Source organism: Dromiciops gliroides, chromosome 1 (genome assembly GCF_019393635.1).
Source record: "Dromiciops gliroides isolate mDroGli1 chromosome 1, mDroGli1.pri, whole genome shotgun sequence".
NCBI lineage: Eukaryota > Metazoa > Chordata > Mammalia > Microbiotheria > Microbiotheriidae > Dromiciops > Dromiciops gliroides.
This window is the reverse complement of record NC_057861.1, coordinates 73065040-73087881: the sequence shown is the minus strand read 5'-3', so window position 1 is coordinate 73087881 and position 22842 is coordinate 73065040. Positions and strand designations below refer to the sequence as shown.

Here is a 22842-nt window from a genome sequence, read left to right as displayed (position 1 = left end):
CCAAAGATCCTTAGAAAAGACTGTTCTGTGTATGGGAGAAGACTCAGACCAAGAGAGTCTCTCCTTAGGCCCTGGATTGCTTAAGTAACTTTTTTGTTCTTATACTTTTACAATAGCTACAAAGAAAAAAAATCAATTTTAAAGTGAAAACCATCTTATTGTTAAAGTTCTGCAAACAGCTGGTGAGAAAGGGTATATCAAAGTCCTTCTTTTTTTTTTTTTTTTTTGGTGGGACTATGGGGGTTAAGTGACTTGCCCAAGGTCACACAGCTAGTAAGTGCCAAGTGTCTGACGCTGGATTTGAACTCAGGTACTCCTGAATCCAGGGCTGGTGCTTTATCTACCATGCCACCTAGCTGCCCCAAAGTCCTTCTTTTCTTTCAAGACCAAGCCAACTTCTCTATGCCACTTTCCTTGAACCTCACCAGGTAAAAGGAATCTCTTCTCAAATGTCTTACAGAATTGGTCTCCTTTGTTCCTAGCCACTCCACCTTATCCAGTACTGATGTGTGCATGTTTTCCAGTCAATTTCACAAACACTGTTAAGTACATACACATGCAAGCTCCTGTGCTTGATGAGTTTAAAGTCTAATTTAGGTGATAAGCACTCGGATAAAGATGATCCTTACCAAAATTAGAAAGGCCAAATACTATGAGAAATCAGAGGCTGGAAAGATCACTTTCACCTGGGTAAAGTGTTAGGAAAGGTCTCATGGAGAAGGTAATAACTGAGCTGAGGTCTTAAAGGAAATGAAAGAATTTCGCAAATGGAGATGGGAGGAGAGAGAACTGAATCCAGGCCTGGGGGTCATTAGAATCAAAGTCATGAACCCTAAGAGAGAATAGGATAAACACTGATGAGAGCAGGTGCACTTTAATTGCAAAAGTATTGGGAAAAGAGTAATGTAATATGGTTGGACAGATAGATTGGAACCATATTATAAAGGGCCCCTGAATGCCAGGCTCAGGAATTTAAATTTGATTCTATAGATAATTGTTGTTTGTCCTTCATTTTGGAAGAGGACCATGCCATCAGGAAGGTGATGTGATTTGCAGTGAATTGGATTTTTTTTTTTTAGTGAGGCAATTGGGGTTAAGTGACTTGCCCAGGGTCACACAGCTAGTAAGTGTTAAGTGTCTGAGGCTGGATTTGAACTCAGGTACTCCTGACTCCAGGGCCGGTGCTCTATCCACTGTGCCACCTAGCTGCCCCAGTGAATTGGATTTTAAGTGAGGAGGGCTGTGCAATGTCACCAGCCTTGGATTTGGGCTTGGGTGCCCTCCTGGGTTCAGGGCTGGTGCTTTGTCCACTGTGCCACCTAGCTAATCCATGATGACATCATTAAAATAGGGTTGAGGTGTAGGAGGAATAAACGGGGAGGGAGAAGGGGAGAGATGGTCTGGGGAGAGGTATTTCACATGAAGGAAACAAGAAGAAAGCTTATGGAGGAGAGTAGAAGAGGGGGAAGGAGTTGGGGAGTGAGTGAACCTTAATATCATCAGAATTGGCTCAAAGAAGGACTAACATACATACTCAAGTAGGTATAGTAATATACTTTTGCCCTGGGGGTTGGGAGGGAGAAAAGGGGTCGGGGAGAAGGGAAGGAGGAAAGGGCAGATTAGGGGAGAGAGCAGTAAAAAGCAAAACACCTTCAAGGAAGATGAAGATGTTCTGCATGACTGCACCAGTATGACATATTGAATTGCTTGATCTCATAGGGAGGGTTGAGGAGGGAGGGAGGAAGAAAAACTTAGAACACAGGATTAGCTCAGGGATCCTGATCTCATTGGAGTGGGCTCATGGAGGGAATAGCTTTCATACCCAGTTGGGAAGAGCAATCTATTTAACCCTGCAGGAAAATAGGAGGGGAAGAGGACAAGGAAGGAAGGGTGAAAAAAGGGAGTACAGAGTGAGGGAGAGGATAGTCAGAAGTAAGGCACCTCTGAGGAGGAATAGGTAAAAAGAAGATAGAGTAAATGTCATGGGAAGGGAGTGGGATGGAGGGAAATAGTTATGATGATTGATTATAATGGCAAAATGTATGGTACCTACTTTGCTGGGCTTTTGTGAAGAAGATTCTCTGTCAAGCTTAAGGTTTATATAGAGGTTGTGGTGAATAGGATGCTATCGGGAAAACCTGGAGAGACCCACATGAGCTAAAGCAGAGTGAAATGTACTGTATACAAAATAACAGCAATGTCACCAGCCTCACTTTCTCCTCCAAAGCCATCTGGGTTCAGTGGCGAGATATAGATAAATAAATAGATAGATAGATAGATGATGGATAGCTAGCTAGATGGATGGATGGATGGATGGATGGGATGGGATGGAGAAGGAGATGGATATAGATTAGATATGGATATAGCTATAGATGTAGATATATGGATGGATATAGAAAGATAGATATGTGTACATACACATACGTGCATACATACATACACAACTCAAGATAGCCCTGGATGCTCTATAGATAATGGAAAGTTACTGAAAGTAGTTTAATAATAATAGTCTTTATATAGCTCCTATAAATACTATATCATTTGACCCTTACAACAACTCTGGGAAGTAGGTGTTATTATCTTCAACTTTCCAGTTGAGAAAAGTAAGGCAACCAGAGGTGAAGTGACTTTTTTGGGGGGGGTTAAGTGACTTGCCCAGGGTCACACAGCTAGTAAGTGTCAAGTGTCTGAGGCCAGATTTGAACTCAGGTCCTCCTGAATCCAGGGCTGGTGCTCTATCCACTACACCACCTACCTGCCCGGGTGAAGTGACTTTTTAAAGGTCACCCAGCTATTAGTGTCTGAGGCTAGATTTGAACTCGGGTCTATTCTGACTCCAGGCCAATCATTCTAGCCATCTAACTGCCTATGACATGACCACATCTATGCATTAGAAAGATTATGTCAGCAGTTTTGTGAAGTATGTACTGGGGTGGGGGGTGGGGGAAAGGAGTCAGAGAGGGGAGACAATAAAAGGTGTCCAGCTGATGGATAATACAGGCATGAATTAAGGTGGTGGCAGAGAGCAAACAGAAGGGAACAGATGCTAAAGTTACTGTTGAGGGGGCATTTATTCCCTCACTAGCACCACCGTTAGAGTGTTGTAAGCTCACTGAGAGAATGGAATGTCTTTTATTTCTCTTTGCATCGCCAGCATTTTGGGGCTGGGAGCAGGTCTCTACATCAAGTAAGCACTTAGTAACTGTTGGCTGTAATTCCACTGAATTCAACAAGGCAAGGAGGGAGGGGCTCTCTCAGAGTTGGAGCTGCTCCCTGTCCATCTCGAGGGCTTCCTGAGAATCTAGAGTTTGAACAAAAAGGGCAAAAAACCCTTGGACAGAGGATGGAAGTTGAGACACGAGGGGTAGGGACCATCTGGAGCGTCGCGGGGCACTGGGTTCCCCATTCTCCTGTTCTTGAGGGCAGGTGGAGAGGGGTGTGGGTGGAACGAGTCAAACCAGCAGCTAGCATCCAAGGGTTCCTTGTTGCTGTAAGGAGAGACATCCTAGACTGACTGATCCGGAGTCTAGGCGAAGGGGTCGGTAGGAGGCTCTGGCTGTTGAGCTCCCTTTTCCCCCCGCAGCCGCCTAGAGGCGCTCGGACACAAGAAGCGGGGCGGGATAGTTGACCGTTTAGGTTTGGAGGAGAGGGGACTGATGATTAGGACTTGCTTTTTGACATCTAGGTCAGGAAGTCTTGAGTAAGAAAGGGACCAGACCTCGGGAGTCAGGGCTGGAGGGGAAAGTGATTGGAGGAATAGGGGTCCTGAAGGAGAGGTGGGGAGACTGGGCCTCTGGAATGGAGCCCAAATCCAGGATCCGTACCCAAGGAAAAAGGGCCTCGAGGAGATTTCCCGGGGATTCAATTCCCCAGTCCTCCAGGACCGCCTCCTCCCCCTCCCCCCTTGCCCCACGCCCCAAAAGCTTTGGTCCCCGCGTCGGCCCCTTCCTTTATCCGAACTATAGAGAGAGCTCTGTGCTGGCCAGTGCGAGGATTATCCTGAATTATAGGGAGTTCCGGAACCTGGGATAAGAGGACTGTCACAGGGCCGGGAACTCAGCGACTGTGGCTGCAGCAGCAGCATCTGCTGCTTCTCTTCCTGCCTGGAGAGCCTTTCCTTCCCGGTCTGGCTTTGGCCACCCTCTCCCCTGGGCACACACTCCTCACCCTTAGAGTGGCGAAGAAGCAGGGACGGATTCCCTAGGGGAACCCTCGGAAACCAGGGGGAGGGGCTGCGGAAAAGAAGGGGAGGGAGGCCGAGAGAGAACCGAGAAGGGAAAGGAAGGAGGGGGCGGGAGGGAGATTCCTGGTCCAGACAAAAGCTGTTGCCGCCCCTCCCCCACCCCGCCCCCGGCGGCGGCTCTGGCGGGCTCCATTCATACTCGGGGGGTTTGCGGGGGCGGGGTGCTGGGAAGTGGGAAGAGAGGGAGAGCCAGAATCTCCTTCCCCCTCCTCAACTAGCTGTCAGTCCCCGCTAGAGGCAGCGCCGTGCGGACACACACACACGGGCACGCACACTAAAACATACACATTTTACACACTCACGCTCACGCTCCGCAGGGACAGTCGCGGGGCGGGCCCCGGGGCCTTGGGGGGAACAGAGCCACTGGGCCCAACCCGAGGTAAGAAGCGGCTGCGGGAAGCCCTGACTTGTCCCCCAACCCTGCTACCCTGGGAATGTCAGGATCTGCCCTGTTTATGCCGGGAAGAGAGCCCAGCCCTTTCACCTCTGGTCCGGAGCCGGGGGGGGGGGGGGGGGGGGGGGGAGGAAAAGGGGGATGGGAGGTGGGGGCAAAGCTCGGAGTGAACTTGGGGTGTGTGTGTGTGTAGCGAGGGTAAGTTCTAAGAGGACTTGCAGGAAGGCTCAGGGGGAATGGAAGGAGACCAGGGAGTAGAGACTAACTGGGGAGACTGAGTGGACCTGGACGGGGAGGCTCTAAGGGGACAGGACTACAATGGTTCTGGTGAACTAAGGGAAAGAGGCTCTGAGAAGGGTGACTCTGGGAAAACTTGGAAGGGGAGACTGAGGTAACTAGAAGGGAGGCTCTGAGGCACTTGTGGAGTGATAATCTGGAGGGAAAGGCATTGAGGGGCATATTGAACTCTCCACCAGTCCCTTGGCCTTCCCTCTCTGCACCTATTTGAAGCTAAAGGGACTTGAACTCAGTATGTGTCAATCTGAGAATTGGAGACACCCACCTTGCAACTTCAAGTTATAGGCTAGGTAGTGTCTGAGTCCTTAAAACTATCCCTTGGGGCTTCTTACTCCCTATGGTCCCATCCCTAGTTCAAGGCATTCTTCTTCCTAAAGGGTATGGGAAGACTGGACCAAGCCTAATCTGGGCAATCTGCTTGCAGCTGAACACACTGCCAACAGACACAGACTTCCACATTTACTCCTGAACATGCGTATTTCATTACTCAGACACAATCAGGCATACTCAACTTTTGACAAACACAGACACCTATGGGTTCTCAGACTCACAAACTGCTGGGGTCCGGGATCAGCATTCTTACCCAGGGCCTTCCCTGCTTTGTCCCAACTCCTCTGGGCGCAGGGAAGGAGCACCTGTTCCTTCTCTTAAAGTACCCCACCCACCCACCCACCCCTAGCCAGTCCTTTCTCTTCCCAGAAGAGATGCACACTCAAGGAGGGGAGGAGGCTGCCCCTTCCAAAGACTACAAAGATCTTAGAGGCTGTTACCCCTAAAGATTAACTCATCCCTTCAACTCCCTCAGTCCTTCCAGTTCCTTTACCCATTTTTTCTCAACTGTAAAGTGTCCCTCAGTAGTCCTCACCCCAGTCCCCTCAGCCTCTTTAGTCCTTCTCATTCTCTTCAGCCTATCCCATCAAGCTTAAAAGCTTGGACCAGCAAGTCCAGCCGCGAAGGAGTTAAGTTTTGACGAGCCCTCATACCCGAGTCCATCCTGGTGCCAACCCCCTCAACCCCGCCTCCGTGTTGTCCAGCCATCTGTGCCCTCCAGTGGCCTATCCCGCGTCATCCCCGGACCCCAGCGGTGACATCCGGCTTGGGAGGGGGACTGTGAGGAGCAAGTCTGGAAGGGAGGAGTGGAGCAGTTGGGCTAGGAGGTGCGGTGTCCGGAACTCTCCGGCTCTCTCCTCCCTTTGGTCGCTTTGGAAAGCCTCATACTCTGGCAGGTGCTGGGACAGAGACCGCCTCCCTCCTTCCCTTTCTATCTCCCTGCGATCTGTCCCTGAGCACACTGGAGAGAGGGGGTGAGATGGGGATTTCGGCCCGTACATTTCAGTGAGTGTTGGATCTCTGTGTACACCTCTGTTTATCTCTGTATCATTGTACCATCATTGTCCTTTCTTTTTCTCTGGTTTTGCTTTGTTTTTCTCGGTCTCGGTCCCCTAATTTTTTCTCCGTCTCCATCTCTGTCCCTTCGTGCATTTCTCTTTTTCCCTGCGCATCTCTCCCTCTCTCCCTTTGTATTTTGCTTTCTTTCCTGGCATTTATCTCTCACCCTTTATCTCTGTCTGTCTCTATCCTGCGGGCCCTCCCCCACCCCAGTCTCTATCCACAGTCACTCTTCTCCTTCACCTTCCCCTCTCCCCCCGCCCCCAACCTGGTTTGCCCGAACTACTGCCTAAACCATCACCAGGTTGGCAATAGAACCATCTAGGATCCCGCCCAACCCACTCTGTAGCAAAGGCTGTGGGGACCAACCGGGAGAGGCATTGATGGGGAGGGGGGGTCTGTCAGTCATTCCTTGGGATCTCCTCGACTGGGAGAGCCCCACTGGGAAGGGACGCAGCATTGACGCCACCCAGCACATTCTGCGTCATCCGTTCCCGCGGCAACCACAGGCAACGTCACCGCACAGTCCTCCCCCTCCCCCATTAGGGACCTCATTCACTCTGGGCAGGGGGGCGTCACGCTTCGGGGAGATGACATCAGGGCCAGAGGACATAGGGATTCCTCTGACATCTCGCTTTGAGACAGGAGGGGACTGGCTGGCAGGGGGCGCCCGAGAAACAGGGAGCAGCCTGGGCATGGGGGAAGGGAGGGATCAGGACATGGCCCGAGCCAAGAGCATCCCACTTTGGAGGGAGACCTGGCCTGAGGATGGTAAGAGGCTAGTAGGAGGGGGATGAAGCTTGGAGGCCGTGGGATTCCCACGTTGGAGGAGGACGTGTCTTATTTGGGGCCGGGGGAGTGGGACACGCTTACCTGCGTGGGAGGGAATTTGAAGTGGGTACAACGCCTGTTGGTGAAGAAAGAGGATATTGGGTGAGGCCTCTGAACCTCCTGTCAGTGGAAGGGGTACTTGAATAGGAGGGGACAAGGTATTCTAACTATATCCCCACTTCCTCCTTTCCTTTTTTCCCCTTCCTCCCCGCTTTCCTTTTTTCCTTCTTTTTTTTTCTTTTTCTCCATCTTCTTTTCTAGGAGCTTCCACGCCCCCTCCAGGCTTTTGTCCTGGGGGCTCCATGGCCCCTGTTTCTTAGGGACCGCAGGATGAGAAGAAGTCGCAGTTTCTTGACCGTGGCTGTTAGCGGAGACGAGGTGCGCTACCCAGCCGGGGTGAGAGGGGGCGTGGGGTCCCGGGGCCGGGCACAGGTAGGAGCTTGGGCACAAGTTTACAGAGGTTCTATCAGTGAGCCCTCTGTTGATCACTCCCTTCAAGAGTCTCCCCACGCCCACTGCCCATCTTGGAATCTGGGGTCCCAACTGAGACAGACATTACCAGTCTGAGCTGGAATGTCTGGGTAGACTTCCATAGGTTGGAGGGACTCCGATCACGGCCTCCTCTCCACAGGGAATTAACACCCCCCGCCCCAAGTCTCTGTATGGAGCTATCCCTGCTGATCTTTCTGGTCTGACAAGAGAGGAAGGGAGTGGGTATAGTGGAGACGAGCTATTCCCCTACTTTTAAGGCCAATCTAGGGGCGGAGCTCGAAGCAGCTAGGGACCGGAGATGCTATCAGTGGCTATCTCTCAGTTAAGTAGTATACTGATTTAAATTGCATTTATATCCTTCGGAGATGTGCCTTCCATGAGTTTGGGTTCAGATGAAAACACGGGCATTCCTGGGGGGAGGGGGAGGACGAGGGAGAACACGGGATGGATGGAATATGGCCCAATCTCCAATTCCCATCCTGCCCTCTGCAGAGGCCAAGGGAGGCAGGGGAGTCAAGCCGCTGTAGGCTCTCCCATGCAGGGGGCAGCACTCTGGGCGCTGAGCTGCGCCCTCGTCTCCGCCTCCGCCGCCTTTCCTCCGGTCCCTACGGCCCCGGCTGGGTGGACCAGGAACCCGTCGATGTAGCCCCGCGGCCCCGGCCCAACACTCTGGCGTTGCTGATACCGCCCCTCATCTCAGTCACCAGAGCAGAGCCTGACAGGTAGGGAGGAGGGTGGGGCACGGGCAAGGGGGGAGGGGAGGGACTCTCCTGGGACATTCCAAGCTAGAAGGGGCCTTAGAAATTTAGTTTAACACCGCTTGACAGAGAAGGAAACAGGTCCAGAGAGAAGGAACTAGCTCAAAGTTACACAGGTAGTAAGTTAGCAGAACCAGCCCTCCAACCGTTTAACTCCGAACCCACTGCTTTTCCCCCCCACCATACCACTGAGGCAGGGCTTTGGCTCCTTCCCTGGTATAGGGGAGTCCGGGTACATGAAATAAGAGGGGTGTGTGTGTGTGTGTGTGTGGTGAACCCAGCCAAGCCTAACCATTAAGAACCAGGCCAGCTCTGTTCTGTTCCCTGAACATGGAATCATATTCTGATCCCCCTGTTTTTCAGCCCACTGGCTTTTCCTTTACCAAGGTTCATGAAACCATGGCCAAAGCCATGCTGGTATGCTCAGGAACTGCAGGGCTCAGACGTAGGCTGGGCCCTCTCAGGATCTGACTTATACTAGGGGAATCATTAATGAAGTTGAAGGACCTTTAGATATCATCTTGTCACATCACTTCCTATTACAGATGGGGAAACTGAGGCCCAGATTAGGAAAGGGAAATAGTTCATGGTCATAATACAAATGAGTACCAGAACCAGACTTCAGAGTCCAGGTCTTCTGGTTCCTAATTAAGTATCTTTCTCCTGTATCTTCCTTTGGATGAAAAAGATAATCACATTTGTCTCACATTTCTAGGCAACTTTTCACTTTACAAAGTGCTTTCATCACAACACTACTGTATGGTAGTACAAACCCAATGTCTGGCTACTATTCCTGTTTTACAGATTAGAAAGTGTATGTTACATGATTTGTCCAGTCAACAAAAAACATATTAAGTGTGGCAAGCCTTGTCCTGGTTTAGGGGCAGATACTAATTGAGATAAGACTTTCTCTAGGCTTTCACAGTCCTTAGGCTAGTAGAGATAAGATAGTCATTCATTCAATAAACCCGAAATGCCCCCTGTATGCTAGGTACTGGAAGTAATAGAATTGAGGTAAACCATAGCTTATATGTATTATATGATATATACATTAGAGAGGTGCAAACCAAGGGATATGTGAGAAAGGGGGAAAACCCATGGCCCAAAGGTGGAGCATTAGGGCCATTTTTGCATCATGCAGGATTCCTTATGTACTATGGGGGACCCAGGTGGAACATGGGAACAATACCTGGGGAACTGGCTTAGGCTCCTGGACTACAGGCTTGAGAGAGGAGGAAGCAACCAGTCAGGCTTTAGAGGTGCACTTTCAGTGTTCACCTGCTGCACCCCACAGACTCATTGCCATTTATCAACCAGGAGTACAGTCCCTCTTTGCTGATTCTATCATCTATCCGATGTAATGGAGGGGGGATGGGGATGGAGATGGGGATGGTAAGGAGGTGAGATGTATACCCAGGAGGATCGCTGTAGCCTTTTATATCTCATGAGTTTGTGTTTTTGAATGACTCTCCCCACCCACCCCACCTCCACCTTGGAGCCTCAGTTTTCCCTCTTGCTACTCAGGTAGATAACCTCCCCCAAAGGGGTCCTCAGTCTCTGTAGTTTCCTGGAGGAGGGGTGGGAAAAGGCATTGCTGAACCTTGATCTCTAGCTATGTCCGCCCTGTAAGGACCTCCCAGTCCTCTGAAAACTCCAGGATCCATTTTTTTCCCTCTCTGCCACCAAGAAGTCTGGAAAGGGGCCACTCTCTTTTCTACACTATGCCTCTTTTACAGACACTCCCAAGGCCTTCCTTAACGCCAGACCCTAAATCCGGACAATTCAATGGGTCAGGGATATGAGTTACAAAGCCTCAGTTTCAGGACTTCTTGTCTCCTCTTCTTTTGTTCTCTGGTGGGGAGAAACTCTATCCCCTCTGAGGGGTCACCATGTGGAGGTCTGTCATTATGGGGGGGGGTTCCCTGAGTGAGGATTCTGACCTCTATAGACTATGGAAGGAGTCGGGATTGGGAACAGATTCCAGCTCTGCCTTCCTGTCCCCACATCTTGCCCTTTTCTTCACAAGCTTGGGAGCCCACCATCTCCATCCCTTCTTCTTAGCTGGAGCGAAGGGCTGATTTGGAGGGGGGGGGCGACGAGGGGGGAGAAGATGGGAAGGAAAGGGGTGGGAACTAGAAGAGCTTTTGTGGGGGATGAAATCGGTCTCTGGCAGCAGCAAGATTGGCAGCTCTTTTTATAAAAGCGCTGGAGGGAGGGGGGCGGGAGAAGGGGGGGATGGTACAGACTATTCCACTGTTTCCAGAGGGAGGGAGGGACGCGCAGTAGAGATTGGACGGGGTGGTGGGGGTGCATAGTGTAGATGCCGTTAAGTCCGCAACCCTCTGTGGAGCTGGTAGGGGGTCCTGGGCTAGGGGCTGAGGACCCGAAGACCGTGGCTGCAACCATACTCGGCTGCGCTTGACTTGGCTCGGCTCCGTAGGGCGCAGGGGGCGGCGGGGAGTGAGTCACGGCCTCTCCAGAATTAGGCGCTGCAGGGGGTAGGATGGGGGTGGGGAGATTCGGTGGCCTCGGAGGGGTGGGGGGACCTGCTTCCCGTTTATTTCTCGGGAAAGGTCCTGCTTTTCTCCAGGGCCCGAAGGCTCCTTCTCCTCTCCCCAGAAGACCGGTAGAGTCCAGTCTACCCATCCTAGCAGCTAAGAAATGATTCCCGGAGCCCGACAGCCCCGTAGGGGAGGTTTTTTGGTCTTTTGTTTTTTAGCCCCGGAGCATCAGAGATAGTACCTCAGTTTCCCCTCTGCAAGTTAGGGAGTCCCCGAAAGGACCGATAAATTAGTGTTCAACGAGCTGAAGTATTTCCTCCTGTAAGGCTTTTTCCTCTACCCACTCTAGACAACATGCACACTCAGACACACTCCCAGACCCACGCATGGGCTCATACACATATACCCAGACACACACATACTACTTACAGTCACAAACACACACCAACAAAAACATACAAAGTGCACACACATGCAGAGGTACGCACAAGGACACATTCCACTTTCACATTCCCATCAATAGAGACGGACATACATTCAAAGAGAGTCACATACTCACAGATGGACACACACAGTCGCGTTAAGACCTTCGGCCGTTGACTCCGCCCCCTTTGACTGACAGACAGAGGACTGATAGACGGAAGTTGAGCTTTCCCCGCTTCGGTTTACCAAGTTAACTCCTTAGTGCCTGTACACTTGCCTGGGCGGTGTTGCAGAAAGGGAGGGCACTGAGCCCCCTCCCACTCAAGCGGGTAGGGTGGTGCTAGGCTGGGTAGAGAAAATCGCGTGCGTCCTATTGAGACCTATGAGGTGGAGGGAGAGATCCGTCTCCGTCTAACCCCCAGAGGGCCAACCTCCCCCGCCCCCCAAGTTAGAGCTTGGGGGCTGGGGGCGGCGCTGACAGCCGGCGGTGGCAGCTATGGCGGCAGCGGGGGCGGGGCGGGAGCGCGGGGCGGGCGCGGAGCAGAGCGCGGAGCCGCGGACTCAGTGAGGCGGTGGCGCCGCGGCAGCAGCTGGACTGATACGGGCTGTGGGGCGCGGGGTGCCCCTTGGGACCCCCGAGCCCCAGGGAGGAGGGAAGAAGGCGAAGAGTGCCTTTCCCGGCTAGCACCTGCGGGCTCCAGGCACCTTGGTTCAGGGCTCGGTTGCCGAAAGCCCTGGGGCCCCAGCGAATCTCAACCAAGCCCAATACCTCTCAGCGCCCAGGAGCCCTCCCCGCTGCCGGCCCCCGCAGCGATCTGTGTTTCTGTTCCCCATTCCGCTCTTCCCGCTACCCCTGGACTCTGTGTCCTGAGCCCCTGATCTGGCCCCCACCCACCCTTTTTGGTTCAGGGGCGAGATGGCTCGGGCAAGGCAGAGCGCAAGGACTCTGGCCTGGGCGCAGGGGGCTGCGTACCACTGAGAGCCGGGGTCCGAAAGTGAAACAGGGCGGGCTGGATAGGCAGAATGGAGCCTCCACCCTGCTCTAAGAAGAGTCTGTCCCTGTCGCTGCCGGGGGCTCGGGATGGCCAGGCCACGCTGAGGCCACCCCAGCACCTGTGGCGCCAACCACGGACCCCGATCCGGATCCAGCAGCGTGGTTACTCTGATAACACAGACCGGGAGCATGGAGCTCGGGGGGCACGCGGGGAGCCGGAGCGCGGGGATTCTGAGAGGGAGCGAGCTCCCCACCGGCCCATAGAGCGTGCTGATGCTGTGGACACGAGTGACCGGCCTGGCCTGCGCAAGTCCCGCATGTCCTGGCCCTCTTCTTTCCACGGAACCTCGGCCAGTGGCACCGGGGGCAAACGGTAAGGGAGCAGGCTAGAGCAGGGAGCCGCTGTGCTGGTGAGGGGGGAACTCGGGCAGAGCGCTAGGGGGCGCTAGATGCTTGGTGTCAAGGATGCTGTTCCAGGGTTTTAGCCATCTATTGGGGTCTCCAAAAAACCGCTTAATTGAAAATAGGACCACTTCACTGTGATCTGTGCTAGCTCTAACTTGGGGTTACAGATCATGGTGATGGGGTACCAAAGATATACTGGGATCAGAATCTCATTGAACTATGTTACTATCTGTAGCCACTGTTGGGGGGCCCTAGAGGGCGCTAAATTGGATTCTGGGGTCACGGCTCTGAGCCCTCCAGAGGCTATAATGGGGTACCGGGGTCGCCGTGGTGTAGGATTTCAGGGCCCTGTGTTGTAGTCTTTGGCATTACTCCGGCGTCTCAGGGGGCTCTAGGATAGGGTTTGAGGTCAGGATTCTGGGGCTTAGTAAGGGAAAGGTCGATAGTTTCAAGGACTCGGGATATGCTGACCGAACGATGTCTAATTCTGGCTGAAAGGAGAAGCAGCCTTTAAGGATAGATATACTGTAATTGGCCACACTGGAGAATCAGCCTCATCTGTTCGTCTGGGCAGTAAGCAGTGGCAGCAGGAAAAGAAGCCGGTGGGGAGATATGGGAGGAATTTAATGGACAGAAATGGGTTTCTTGGGGCACCTTTCCTAAGACGTTTGTGCCCAATGTGGATGCTCTAAGGAGTTCTATGGGTTGAGTGCTTGGGTCCCTGGGTCCTGCCCCTGGACCGTGGGCAGAGCTTTGTGTCTCAGTTTTGCTCAGACTGCCTGCAAAGCGTGTGGTGGGGGTGGAGGGAGAACTCTCGACTGGACAGTAAGAAAAGAGGGCAGAACTGAGGGGGATCCAGGCTCCTCTGAAGGCTGTTATAGCAGAGCCACCTACCCTGCAGGGGTTCGGGAATTTCATGCCCGCTGTGTTATTGTCGCTGCAATGAACTCGGAGTTCCTGTGGAGACTGTTTCAACCAGGAGGCGCTGAGCCTCCTTTCCTACTTGGGAGGGGGGGGGGGTGAGTGGGCGGCTGGATCTGATGGATCCTGTAGACATTGGGGGTGCGTAGCCTAGACCCAGGGCTTCAATATAGAGTTCCCTATGGCTGGGACAGGGGGAACACTGCAAAGGAAGGAGTGATGGTGGACAGAATTCTGTCCTGTCAGCGGGCTGAAAGTGGAGATGAGAAAAACAGGGACATCCCTTCCCGGGCCAGGGAGCGTGGCAGTTGGGAATTTCTCGGTCTGACTGTCTTTTGTTTCTCTGCCTACCTCTGTCCATCTCTATATCTATCTCGATTTTCCTCTTTATTTCTGTTTTCTTCTATATCTGTATGTTTCTGTATTTCTGTTTGCCTCACCTTGCCCAAATATGTCTTTGTCTCCTCCCTTTAGTCCCGTTTGTGCTCACAGTTGGTGACAGGCAAATAGGTGCTGGTCGTAGGGGGCTTCCTGGAGGAAAGGGTATCAACCTCCTTTCCACTATTTTTGGTAGGGGCGGGGGCAGGGGACCAGTGCACTCTAGGGGTGATGGCAAGCCAAGGGTTTCTTGCCAATAGCGAGTTAGGGAGGTGAGGGGACTGATCCCTAGTCTGGAGACGAGGAGGTGCCTTTCCTTCCCTCCCCCCATCAAGCCCCCTGTCCCCATACACACTGGCACACACACTGGCGGGGATGTGAGACGGAGACACCGAGTCCCCACCTCCGCCCGCCCCCTAGTGGGGCTGAGTCACGGGCTGACATTCCAGTCAGGAGGCAGATGGAGCCCGAGAAAACTGCACAGGGAGGGTTGGGGAACGTGGCCCCCTGCGCGGGACCTGAAGACGAGAAAGACCTAAAGATACAAGATAGCGAGTGAGAAAGACAGATGGAGCTTGGAGCTTGAAAGGACAGGAGATCTGGAGAGCCCTGCCTTAGCACAATGCTCAGAGACACATGTTAACCCCAAGGAACGGGAAGATTCCTAAAGCAGGGCTTGGGTCCTTGGAGCAAGAGGCGCAGAGATAGGTAGACAAGGTCTCTATCACCTTCTCACAGGCGCAAGTCTGTGGGTTCTGAAGGAGAAAGGGAAGCGCTCTGGGATCCTAGGCTTTATAGATTTTGCAGGTACCTTGAGCCTGCCTCTGCCTCACCGTATCATTCTGATTCTGCTGCTCCCCTCCCCCCACCCCAGCAAGTGTCTTTTCCTCTATGCCCCTGAACTCTGTTCTCTAGTTGTGTCCAGAGAACCCTCCTTTTCTTTTTTCTTTTTTTTTTTTAGTGAGGCAATTGGGGTTAAGTGACTTGCCCAGGGTCACACAGCCAGTAAGTGCTAAGTGTCTGAGGCCAGATTTGAACTCAGGTTCTCTTGCATCCAGGGCCAGTGCTCTATCCACTGCGCTACCTAGCTGCCCCGAACCCTCCTTTTCTATCCCTTTTTCGGCCCCGCCGTCCCTAGATTCCAGGCGCCCCCTTGTGGCCACTAGCAACAGGACAAAGGCTTTCAGTCGGCTTGATTCAGCGAGCCTCCTTACTCCACACCCTTTCCCCTCGTCCCTCAGTAATCTCCGCAGACCGACCCCGCCCCAGACACACACCTAGACCTCTCGCAGTCCCAGAAGCTTGGGCCTCGATAAGGTCTGCTTGATGGCTGTGGTCAGTAACCAGTGATGGTGGGAATCAAGAACAAGGGATCCTGGAGCCTTACCCTTTGCCTGTCAGGAGCGCAGCCCCCGCCTTAGATTCTGGGATCCACTTGGCTAGGGTTTGAGATATGAAAAGCCTTAGTTGGAGAGGGCTGGGGCTTGTTTGGGAATCAGTGGAGAAGCTGGTGGAGGAAGGGAGCTCAACCCCTGAATGGCTGAAATTCTGAAAAGGGACTGATCATCGTATTTCAGAACTTGAAGGAGCTTGGGCTTATGCAGCCCAAAGCATTTTTTTTAACAAAGGAAAACACTGAAACCCAGGGGGAGGATAAATAACTTGCCTGCAATTACACAGATTCTAAGTGACAAGGTCAGATTCTATCCTGGGTCCCCAGTTATTTCACTGGAAACCCTCCTCCCCCTGCTTAAAATGACAGCCTCCTCTACTCTCCAGCTCCAAAAGGAGGGAGGTAGTCTGTAGGAGAAGGTGCCCCCCATCTTGGCTTATAAATAGCCATCCACATTGGAAATGTTTAATCTTAGCAGGGCCCCAAACAGCTTCCTGTGCCAGCCAATTCCCAGGCTCTGGGCCACGGAAAGATGGGTACCCCAAGTCTCTCCTCCTACTCTTTTGTCCCTGAGCCTGAAAATCTACCATTCAAGATTCTGTCAAAGTATGTGTGTGGGAAGATCCCAGGCAGGAAAGAATTAGGCTCACATCTGGCCTGAGTCTTCACTCGACTCACTGTGTGAAGATAGATCAATAAGTCCTTTCACCTCCTCTGAACCTCAGTTTCCTGACCTGTGAGATGAGGGTAAGAATATGCATAGTGCCTCCCTCACAGCTTTACAAACCTTGAAATAATAAAAGAATTGATTTTTTTTTTCTTGTTAACCTCTACCAGAGAATTTCATGGACCTCATAGCAAATTGGTAAGCTGGGACCGTGTCACGTTGTCAGACAGATACCTCCCTCCCTCTCTGGGGTTTAGCCTAACAAGCAGTGTCCCACTTACAAGGCACACATCACTAGGAAGGGGTATGGGTATCCCCGGGAACCCAGAGCAGTTAGGTGGTGCAGTGAATGGAGCCCTGTGCTGGGAATCAGGAAGACATCTTGAGTTCAAATCTGTTCTCAGACACTAATTGTGTAATCCTGAGCAAGCTAGTTTGCCTCAGTTCTTCATCTGTAAAAATGAGCCAGAGAAGAAGTGGCAAAGCATTCCAGTATCTTTGCCAAGAAAACCCTAAATGGGGCCATGAAGAGTGGGACACAACTGAAATGACAGAACAAAAGGAAAGCCCAATATTCAGAGATGAAATTTGATAGTGAGAAGACATAGGTGTCTTGTGGTAAGGACAGACCTGAATGGGGGTGGGGTACAGATCTTCTGGCTCCAGGTCTGACTCTGGATCATACATAGATTGGGGGTAGGGGACTACTGAGTTACAGGATTTGTGAGGCAGAAGGGTAGTTTTTTATGACTTTTGCATTGGGCTTTGGGTCAGCAAGATTAGAGAGCTAAGACTTCCTTAGATACTTACTAGATGTTTCTTCCTAGATAAGTCACTTAATTTCTTAGCCTCAGTTTCCTCATCTGTAAAATGGGGGCAATCTCTTTCACAGAGCTGTTGTGAGGATCAACTGAGATAACATATGTAAAGTACTTTGCAAACCTTAACATCCTACATACATTCTAGCTATTATTATCATTAGCCTGTTTTTGTCAGAAGTCAGTGTGTGGCTGGGTCAGTGTGATTTACATAGGTCATTCTGTGGCTGGGCTGAGAGTGCGGATTTAAACTGGATTATGGGCTCAATGTAGGATTCGGGAATGGAGGAGAGCTAACTGACCTTTGTGGAGATCAAACCATGGGCCTTGACTGCACTAAAGATCTCCTGGATGCCTCCTGCCTGTGGAGAGGTAACTTTGGGATTTCTGAGACTGTGCCAGCCAAGGACAAACCCAGACAGGTTCTACCAAGCTGGAAAGGCTTTGAGTAGGGAAGGCCAATGTGAAGGACTGTTTGTCCATCCTCTGAGTCAGCCTAGGTAAATTCAGAGAAACACATCTCCAGGATGGCTGCAGGGAATGGATCATGCTTTTTGACTTGAAGATTACATTCATAGCCATCTGTGCTGATGGAGGGAATACCTACCATCAACAAAAATCGCAAATACTACACATATTGCACTACAGGCTGCGCTCAGATGCAGCTAGGAAGACCCTGGTCTGAGCAGTTAGGTGTAGCTTGGAGCCCCTGGCCTGAAGGGGGAGTCTAGGGCACAAAAATTGAACCGTTCTCAGGGAGCTACTCTGGCCGAGCTCAGGGCCTGAAGTACCGCTTCTGAATCCGAGGCCATCCTGGAGCCAGCCCGGATCGCACCTCATCCTAACTGCGGCTTCGCCAAGTCCAGCTTGTATCAGGCACGCCCCTGTAATGAGAATACCTCGACTGGGTCCTTTCTCTCAGTGCAGGGGCTCCGGCCCCTTTGGCGCACCCCCCTCGTCCCCGGCCCCTCCTTCCATTCCAGTCCTAGCAGAATGGCCTTCCGCTTTTCCAAATATACTGTCTGAGGAGGAAGGAGGCTGGCTGGGTGCAGGCTGCCCCTAAAGCTGCCAGAATGAATCCAAGGGGCACACAGAACTCTGACGGATTACGGAAGACTTGGGAGACCTGAGGCCGTGTCTGGGGTTGGTAGCCCTGGGACAATATTTCAGATGAAGCTGGCGCTTCTGGGGGCTTCCTGCTTTGGGTAATTCTTTTCCTCGACCCCCCTCCTAGCCTGCCCCTCCAGAAAAGCCGGAAGATCTGGAGCCCGAGGCTGGGAGCAGAGCACTGGGCAGGGGATGGGGCGGAACAGCGCAGTCGAAGGGCCCCGGCCTGGGCTAGGCGGGGCCGCGGGATCAGACCTGCCCTCCTTGTCCTCCCCATTCCCCCCGCCCCCCGTTCCGCACGCCGCTGGCTCCGGAGGGGAGGCCCCAGTGGAGGCAGGGAGGTGGCCCGGGCCCACAGCCAGGCCTCCAGCCGTCTCTCCTGGGCCCCACGTGGCTGTTCCGAGGACACGGGGCCCCGGACCCGTGTCCGGCCATGGCCCGGGGGCCCAACCTGGGCCGGATCCCGAAGCTGCTGCTGTCAGGCCCGGTGCTCAGGCAGGAGTCCGAGGCAGAGGACGAAGCTTTCCTGTCGGAGCCGTCCCCGGGCGGGCCCCCGCGCCTCCGGCCCACGCCGCCCCACTCGCCTGTCTTCTTCTCCACTCATTCCCCGACTTTCCGAAAGCGGCTGCAGCCCAGTCGCAGGCTCTGGAACTCCCACCGCCAGGCCCGGGTGGGGTAAGTGCGGCCGGCTTGCGGTCTCCCCCCGCCCCCCCCCCCCCGGCCCCCGGCCCAGCCCAGCCCATGCCTTACCCGACAGCGGCCCAAAGCCCAGTCTGGCCTCGGGTGGGGTGCCTGCCTAGGGAAAAGCCACTTCTCGGAAACGGCGGGAAAACTATTGCCCGCCCTCCTTCTGCTGCTGTGGAGAGATTTGGAGAGGAGGAGAGGCACCCTGGGGTGGGAAGGGCGAGACCAACCCTTGGCCCTTCAGTGAGGCCAGAATAGCAGAGGTCTGCCCTTAACTGTGCTGAAAGTGTTTGGGTCACCCTTCTTTTCTTCCCTCCATGAGTGGAGGTCACCTAGAGCTAGAAACCCAAACGCTTTGATTGCCCTCCCCATACCTCAGAACTCTGGGCGCACCTGTAGTCCCTCCCTCTTGGTGCACCTGCCCCAGTATTAGGTACCGCTGGTTGGAATTGCAGCAGCAGAGCTGCGGGTCGTTGCAGGGACAAGACCGACCCGCAGGTGGGGTCTTTAGTGACTGAGCTGGGCCAAGACGATTCCCTTCCCTCCCCTAGACAAGGGAACGAAACTCCGGGAGAATCGAAAGCCGCGTGGGCGCGTCCCGAGGCCCTGTGTCTCTGGGTCCTTGTCTTTCCGTAGTCTGTGTCTGGGTGTTTGTCTCCCTGTCTAGTTCTCGAGTTGAATTTCTTGCTATAGTTTACGGGACGGAGGCTACGTCCAAGTGGAGACAGTCCCCTAGCTCTGCGGTTGTCCTGGGATCCTTCCCCCTACGGGGAGAGGACCTGCTGAGCAGCAAGAGGCGATGAGGTGGGGACCCAGCCCAGGTCCCTTGGCATTCATTGCCCTCGGGCACAGAGGAGCATGGGCGTCACCGGGAGGTTTGGGGTGGGGGAGGGAGGAGATTCTGCCCGACGCTTGGGGGAAAGGCTGTAATAACCAGCAGTGACGGTCCCTCTCTGGGGCCAGGGGTTGGGGGAGCTGATGGTGTCTGCGGGGAGTTAGGACAGGAAGGGGAGCCGGGGAGCAGAGCTCCGGGGAGGGAGTTCAAGTCACTTCTCACCCGAGGGACGCCCTACCGGGAGCAAATTACCACAACAGGAGCAGCCCCCTTCCCCGCCCCTAAATCCGCTCTAGGTGGGTCATTGGGGGGTGGGGTGCGGTCACTCGGTGGAAAGTTTGCGCTTCTGAGAGCAGCTTCCTGAGGCTCGGGCTTCTGCCGGCCCCGCCTCCCTCCGAGCGCCACGCTATGCTCCGGGTTCCAGGACTCCTGGGTCTCGTCCGGTCCCTTGGGGGTGACCCTGGGCTGTTCTCTTGGCCCCTCCTGCCAAAGGCGGGGCCACAGGCCCCAGACTCTGGTGCGTCCCCTCCGCCCTCAGGGCTGCTCCCGATCGCAGTCTGGCGGATCCACTACCACCTTGTTTTGGGGCAGCGAGGAGCGGGACCCGCGCCGGAGTCCCGGCGCCAAGCCCAGCCCCAGCCAGCGCCTGCCGTAGCACCCAGCTTCTCCATGCGCCGCTCCCATGTTCTCTGGCTCCTGCCCGCCCGGCTCCCCGGGGGAGGCGGGGGCGCCTCCGGCCCAGCCCCGACCCCAGCGTCGGCCCCCGGCCCTGGCCCTGGCGCTGCCCCCAGCCCGGCCCCTGACTTTCTTGGGTGCCGGCTTTGAGCCCGCTACACACTTCTCCTTCAGTGACGAGGACATTCGCCAGCACCGGCTCACCAAGTCCGTCAGGTGGGTGTCCAGCCTCATAGCCTGGACCCAGACCCAGGCCCTGTCAGGCCCAGACTTTGCCTGCTCTGCCTGGGGGAGGGAAGGCCTGAGCCCTTTCTCAGCCAGTTGAGAACTACCAATTCCAGCCTTTGTTGCCCCGCGTCCTAGGCTTTTCAGTACCCCCACCCCCATCCCAGTGCCCAAGCTAGTGCCCTGGCCCTGAAACTCTAGCTTGTCTGGGCTGAGGGACTGGGGAAACCAAAGAGGGGAAGATTCCTGTGTCTCTCTCTGAGTATATTTAGAGTCCAAGAGAGGGGGGCCTGGGGGAAATGGAGGAGGAGAGAGGGCCTGCTTTGTAGGGGCCACTTGGGGACGTGGAGGGGTCTTCGAGGGTCTTAGTGTAGGACACAAGAGCTGAGGGAATTAAGGAGCTGAGAGGACTCAGAGGACCAAGGGACTGAGAAACTTAAGGGGGGACAGGGGCTGGGAGACTTAGAGTAAGGTTACTAGGATTCAGGATACTGCTCCTTGTGCCAAGGACAGTGGAACCACTGGAATCAGAGGACGTAGGATCAAACCCCACTTTTGGCCTTTACTAAATGTGACCTTGAGCAAGTCATTGAACCTCCCTAAGCCTCAGTTTCCTTATCTGCAAAGTGAGGATTTGGACTAGAATGGCCTCTCAGGTGCTATGCAATTTGGAGTCTTTAATCTTTTTGCCTTGGTCACCTTCCCAGTGGAAGGAGCCCCTGTACCAAGATTCCAGCATAACCACATTGGAAGGGAGCTGACTCCACAGGTTCTAGGTCTGGGTCTACCCAGATCCACCATGCAAGTGCTAAGTTTTCCCCAACCCAGGAACAACAATCCAGTCACCTTAAGGACTACAGAAGCTGATAGGCAGCAGTCTCATAGGACACAGTGCAAGCTCGGACACACACACACACAGGCCCAGCAGTGTCAGGCAAATAATCACACAGAGAGCCACACTGCAGTAACCCAGCAGTCTTAGATACACATGAGGACAGGCATACACACAGCAGGAGCCTTGAAAACAGACCTTGTCACATGCAGACACTGAATACAAACCCTGGGCAGTTACTGAAAACCATGCAGACTCAGAACAGACTGAGAACATACTCAGACTGCAGTCTCCAAGACAAACAGCTGCACAACAGTCTCAGGCACATGCATATACATTCAGCCACTAGAATTATTCTGCGCCGCCCCCCCCCCAAATATACTTGTTTTGTAGTCACTAGACCAGGAACTTTCTTGGGGCTAAGTCAGCCCCAGGAGCCTGAGGGGGAGGGGCCATTGCAATGGGTGAGGAAAGGGAAGGAGGGGACAGTTTGGACAGTCCAAGCAGTGAGCCAGATACCCTGATCATTCCAGCAAAATCTGACCTATTGGGTTGGTGGGAAGGGGAGGTCCCATGGAACCTGTATGTCAGAGGCTGAAGGAGCCCGGAATTCAGGAAGTTTGGTAGGATAGAGGGGAGATATCAGAAACCACAAGTAGCTCAGTTATCCAGCTCAAGGTGGAGGGGGGGGGGGGGGAGGAAGAAGACAGGGTGGTCTGCTGACAAAATTCAGTTCAGTCGCTCAGATATTTGTCACCTGTGCCCTTTGCTTAGTTCTAAGGAAAAATACAAAATTTAGGTAAAATACATTGCCTGCATTCATTCGGCTTAGAGTCTGGTGGAGAGATAAAGCATAAACATGGGTAACAAATATATGATATTCTAGTTCCAAATGGACAATATACAAATGTAAAATGAATTTTTAGGGAGACTAGAAATTTATATTGTACCTATTACGTGCCAGACACTGTCCTGAGGCCATGCTATTACAAATAGGATTTTATTTGATCCTCACAACAAATCTGCAAAGTAAGTACAATTATAATTCCTATTTTTACATTTGAAAAAACAGAGGTTAATGAACTTGTCCAGGATCACTCAGCTATTAAGCATCTGAAACCAGATTTTAACTCAGGTCTTCCTGACTCCGTTCCCAATTCTCTATCCACTGTGCCTCTAGGAACAAACTAGGTGCCATGTGAGTTACAAGTGAGAAGGGGGAGATCAGGCAAGCCATTTGGGGGGTGGCATTGAAGTTGGGATAATATACATACATACATGCATGCATGAATATATATTCAGTACGAAAATGGGGGGGCAGTCTGGGTATAAGGAACAGCATGAGCAAAGGCATGAAGGTGGTAGAGTAGAGGACATAAAGCAAAATGCACAGCAGAGGAGATACAAATAGATTTAGGCCAGACCATGACAGGCCTTGGAAGCCAGTCAGATGAATCTGAGTTTTACTTGAGAAGCAAGCAAACATGAGTCTGATAACAGCATAAGAGATGCATTGGGAAGGGGAGGTACTATAATCCGGAAGACCTATGAGTTAATTGTAATAATCCAGGCCAGTGATA

General features: G+C 53.1%; 1 protein-coding gene across 10 annotated transcripts in view; it reads left to right on the top strand.

Moving 5' to 3' along the window:
- Positions 1 to 4607: 4607 nt before the first annotated feature.
- The window catches only part of PDE4A (phosphodiesterase 4A), a 34758-nt gene continuing 16523 nt past the window's right edge, over positions 4608 to 22842 (top strand). Inside the window, exons 1-3 of one of the 10 annotated variants that reach the window (XM_043978229.1) lie at positions 4608 to 4622; positions 7416 to 7532; positions 8139 to 8368. In XM_043978229.1, the coding sequence (XP_043834164.1) occupies positions 7485 to 7532; positions 8139 to 8368 (278 nt within the window). In that variant the 5' untranslated portion in view covers positions 4608 to 4622; positions 7416 to 7484. Of the gene's footprint in view, positions 4623 to 6037; positions 6270 to 6892; positions 7095 to 7415; positions 7551 to 8138; positions 8369 to 11873; positions 12696 to 16553; positions 18687 to 20379; positions 20422 to 22842 lie in introns of those variants that run through there. The other 9 variants (XM_043978227.1, XM_043978224.1, XM_043978228.1 and 6 more) reach the window with 9 other exon arrangements.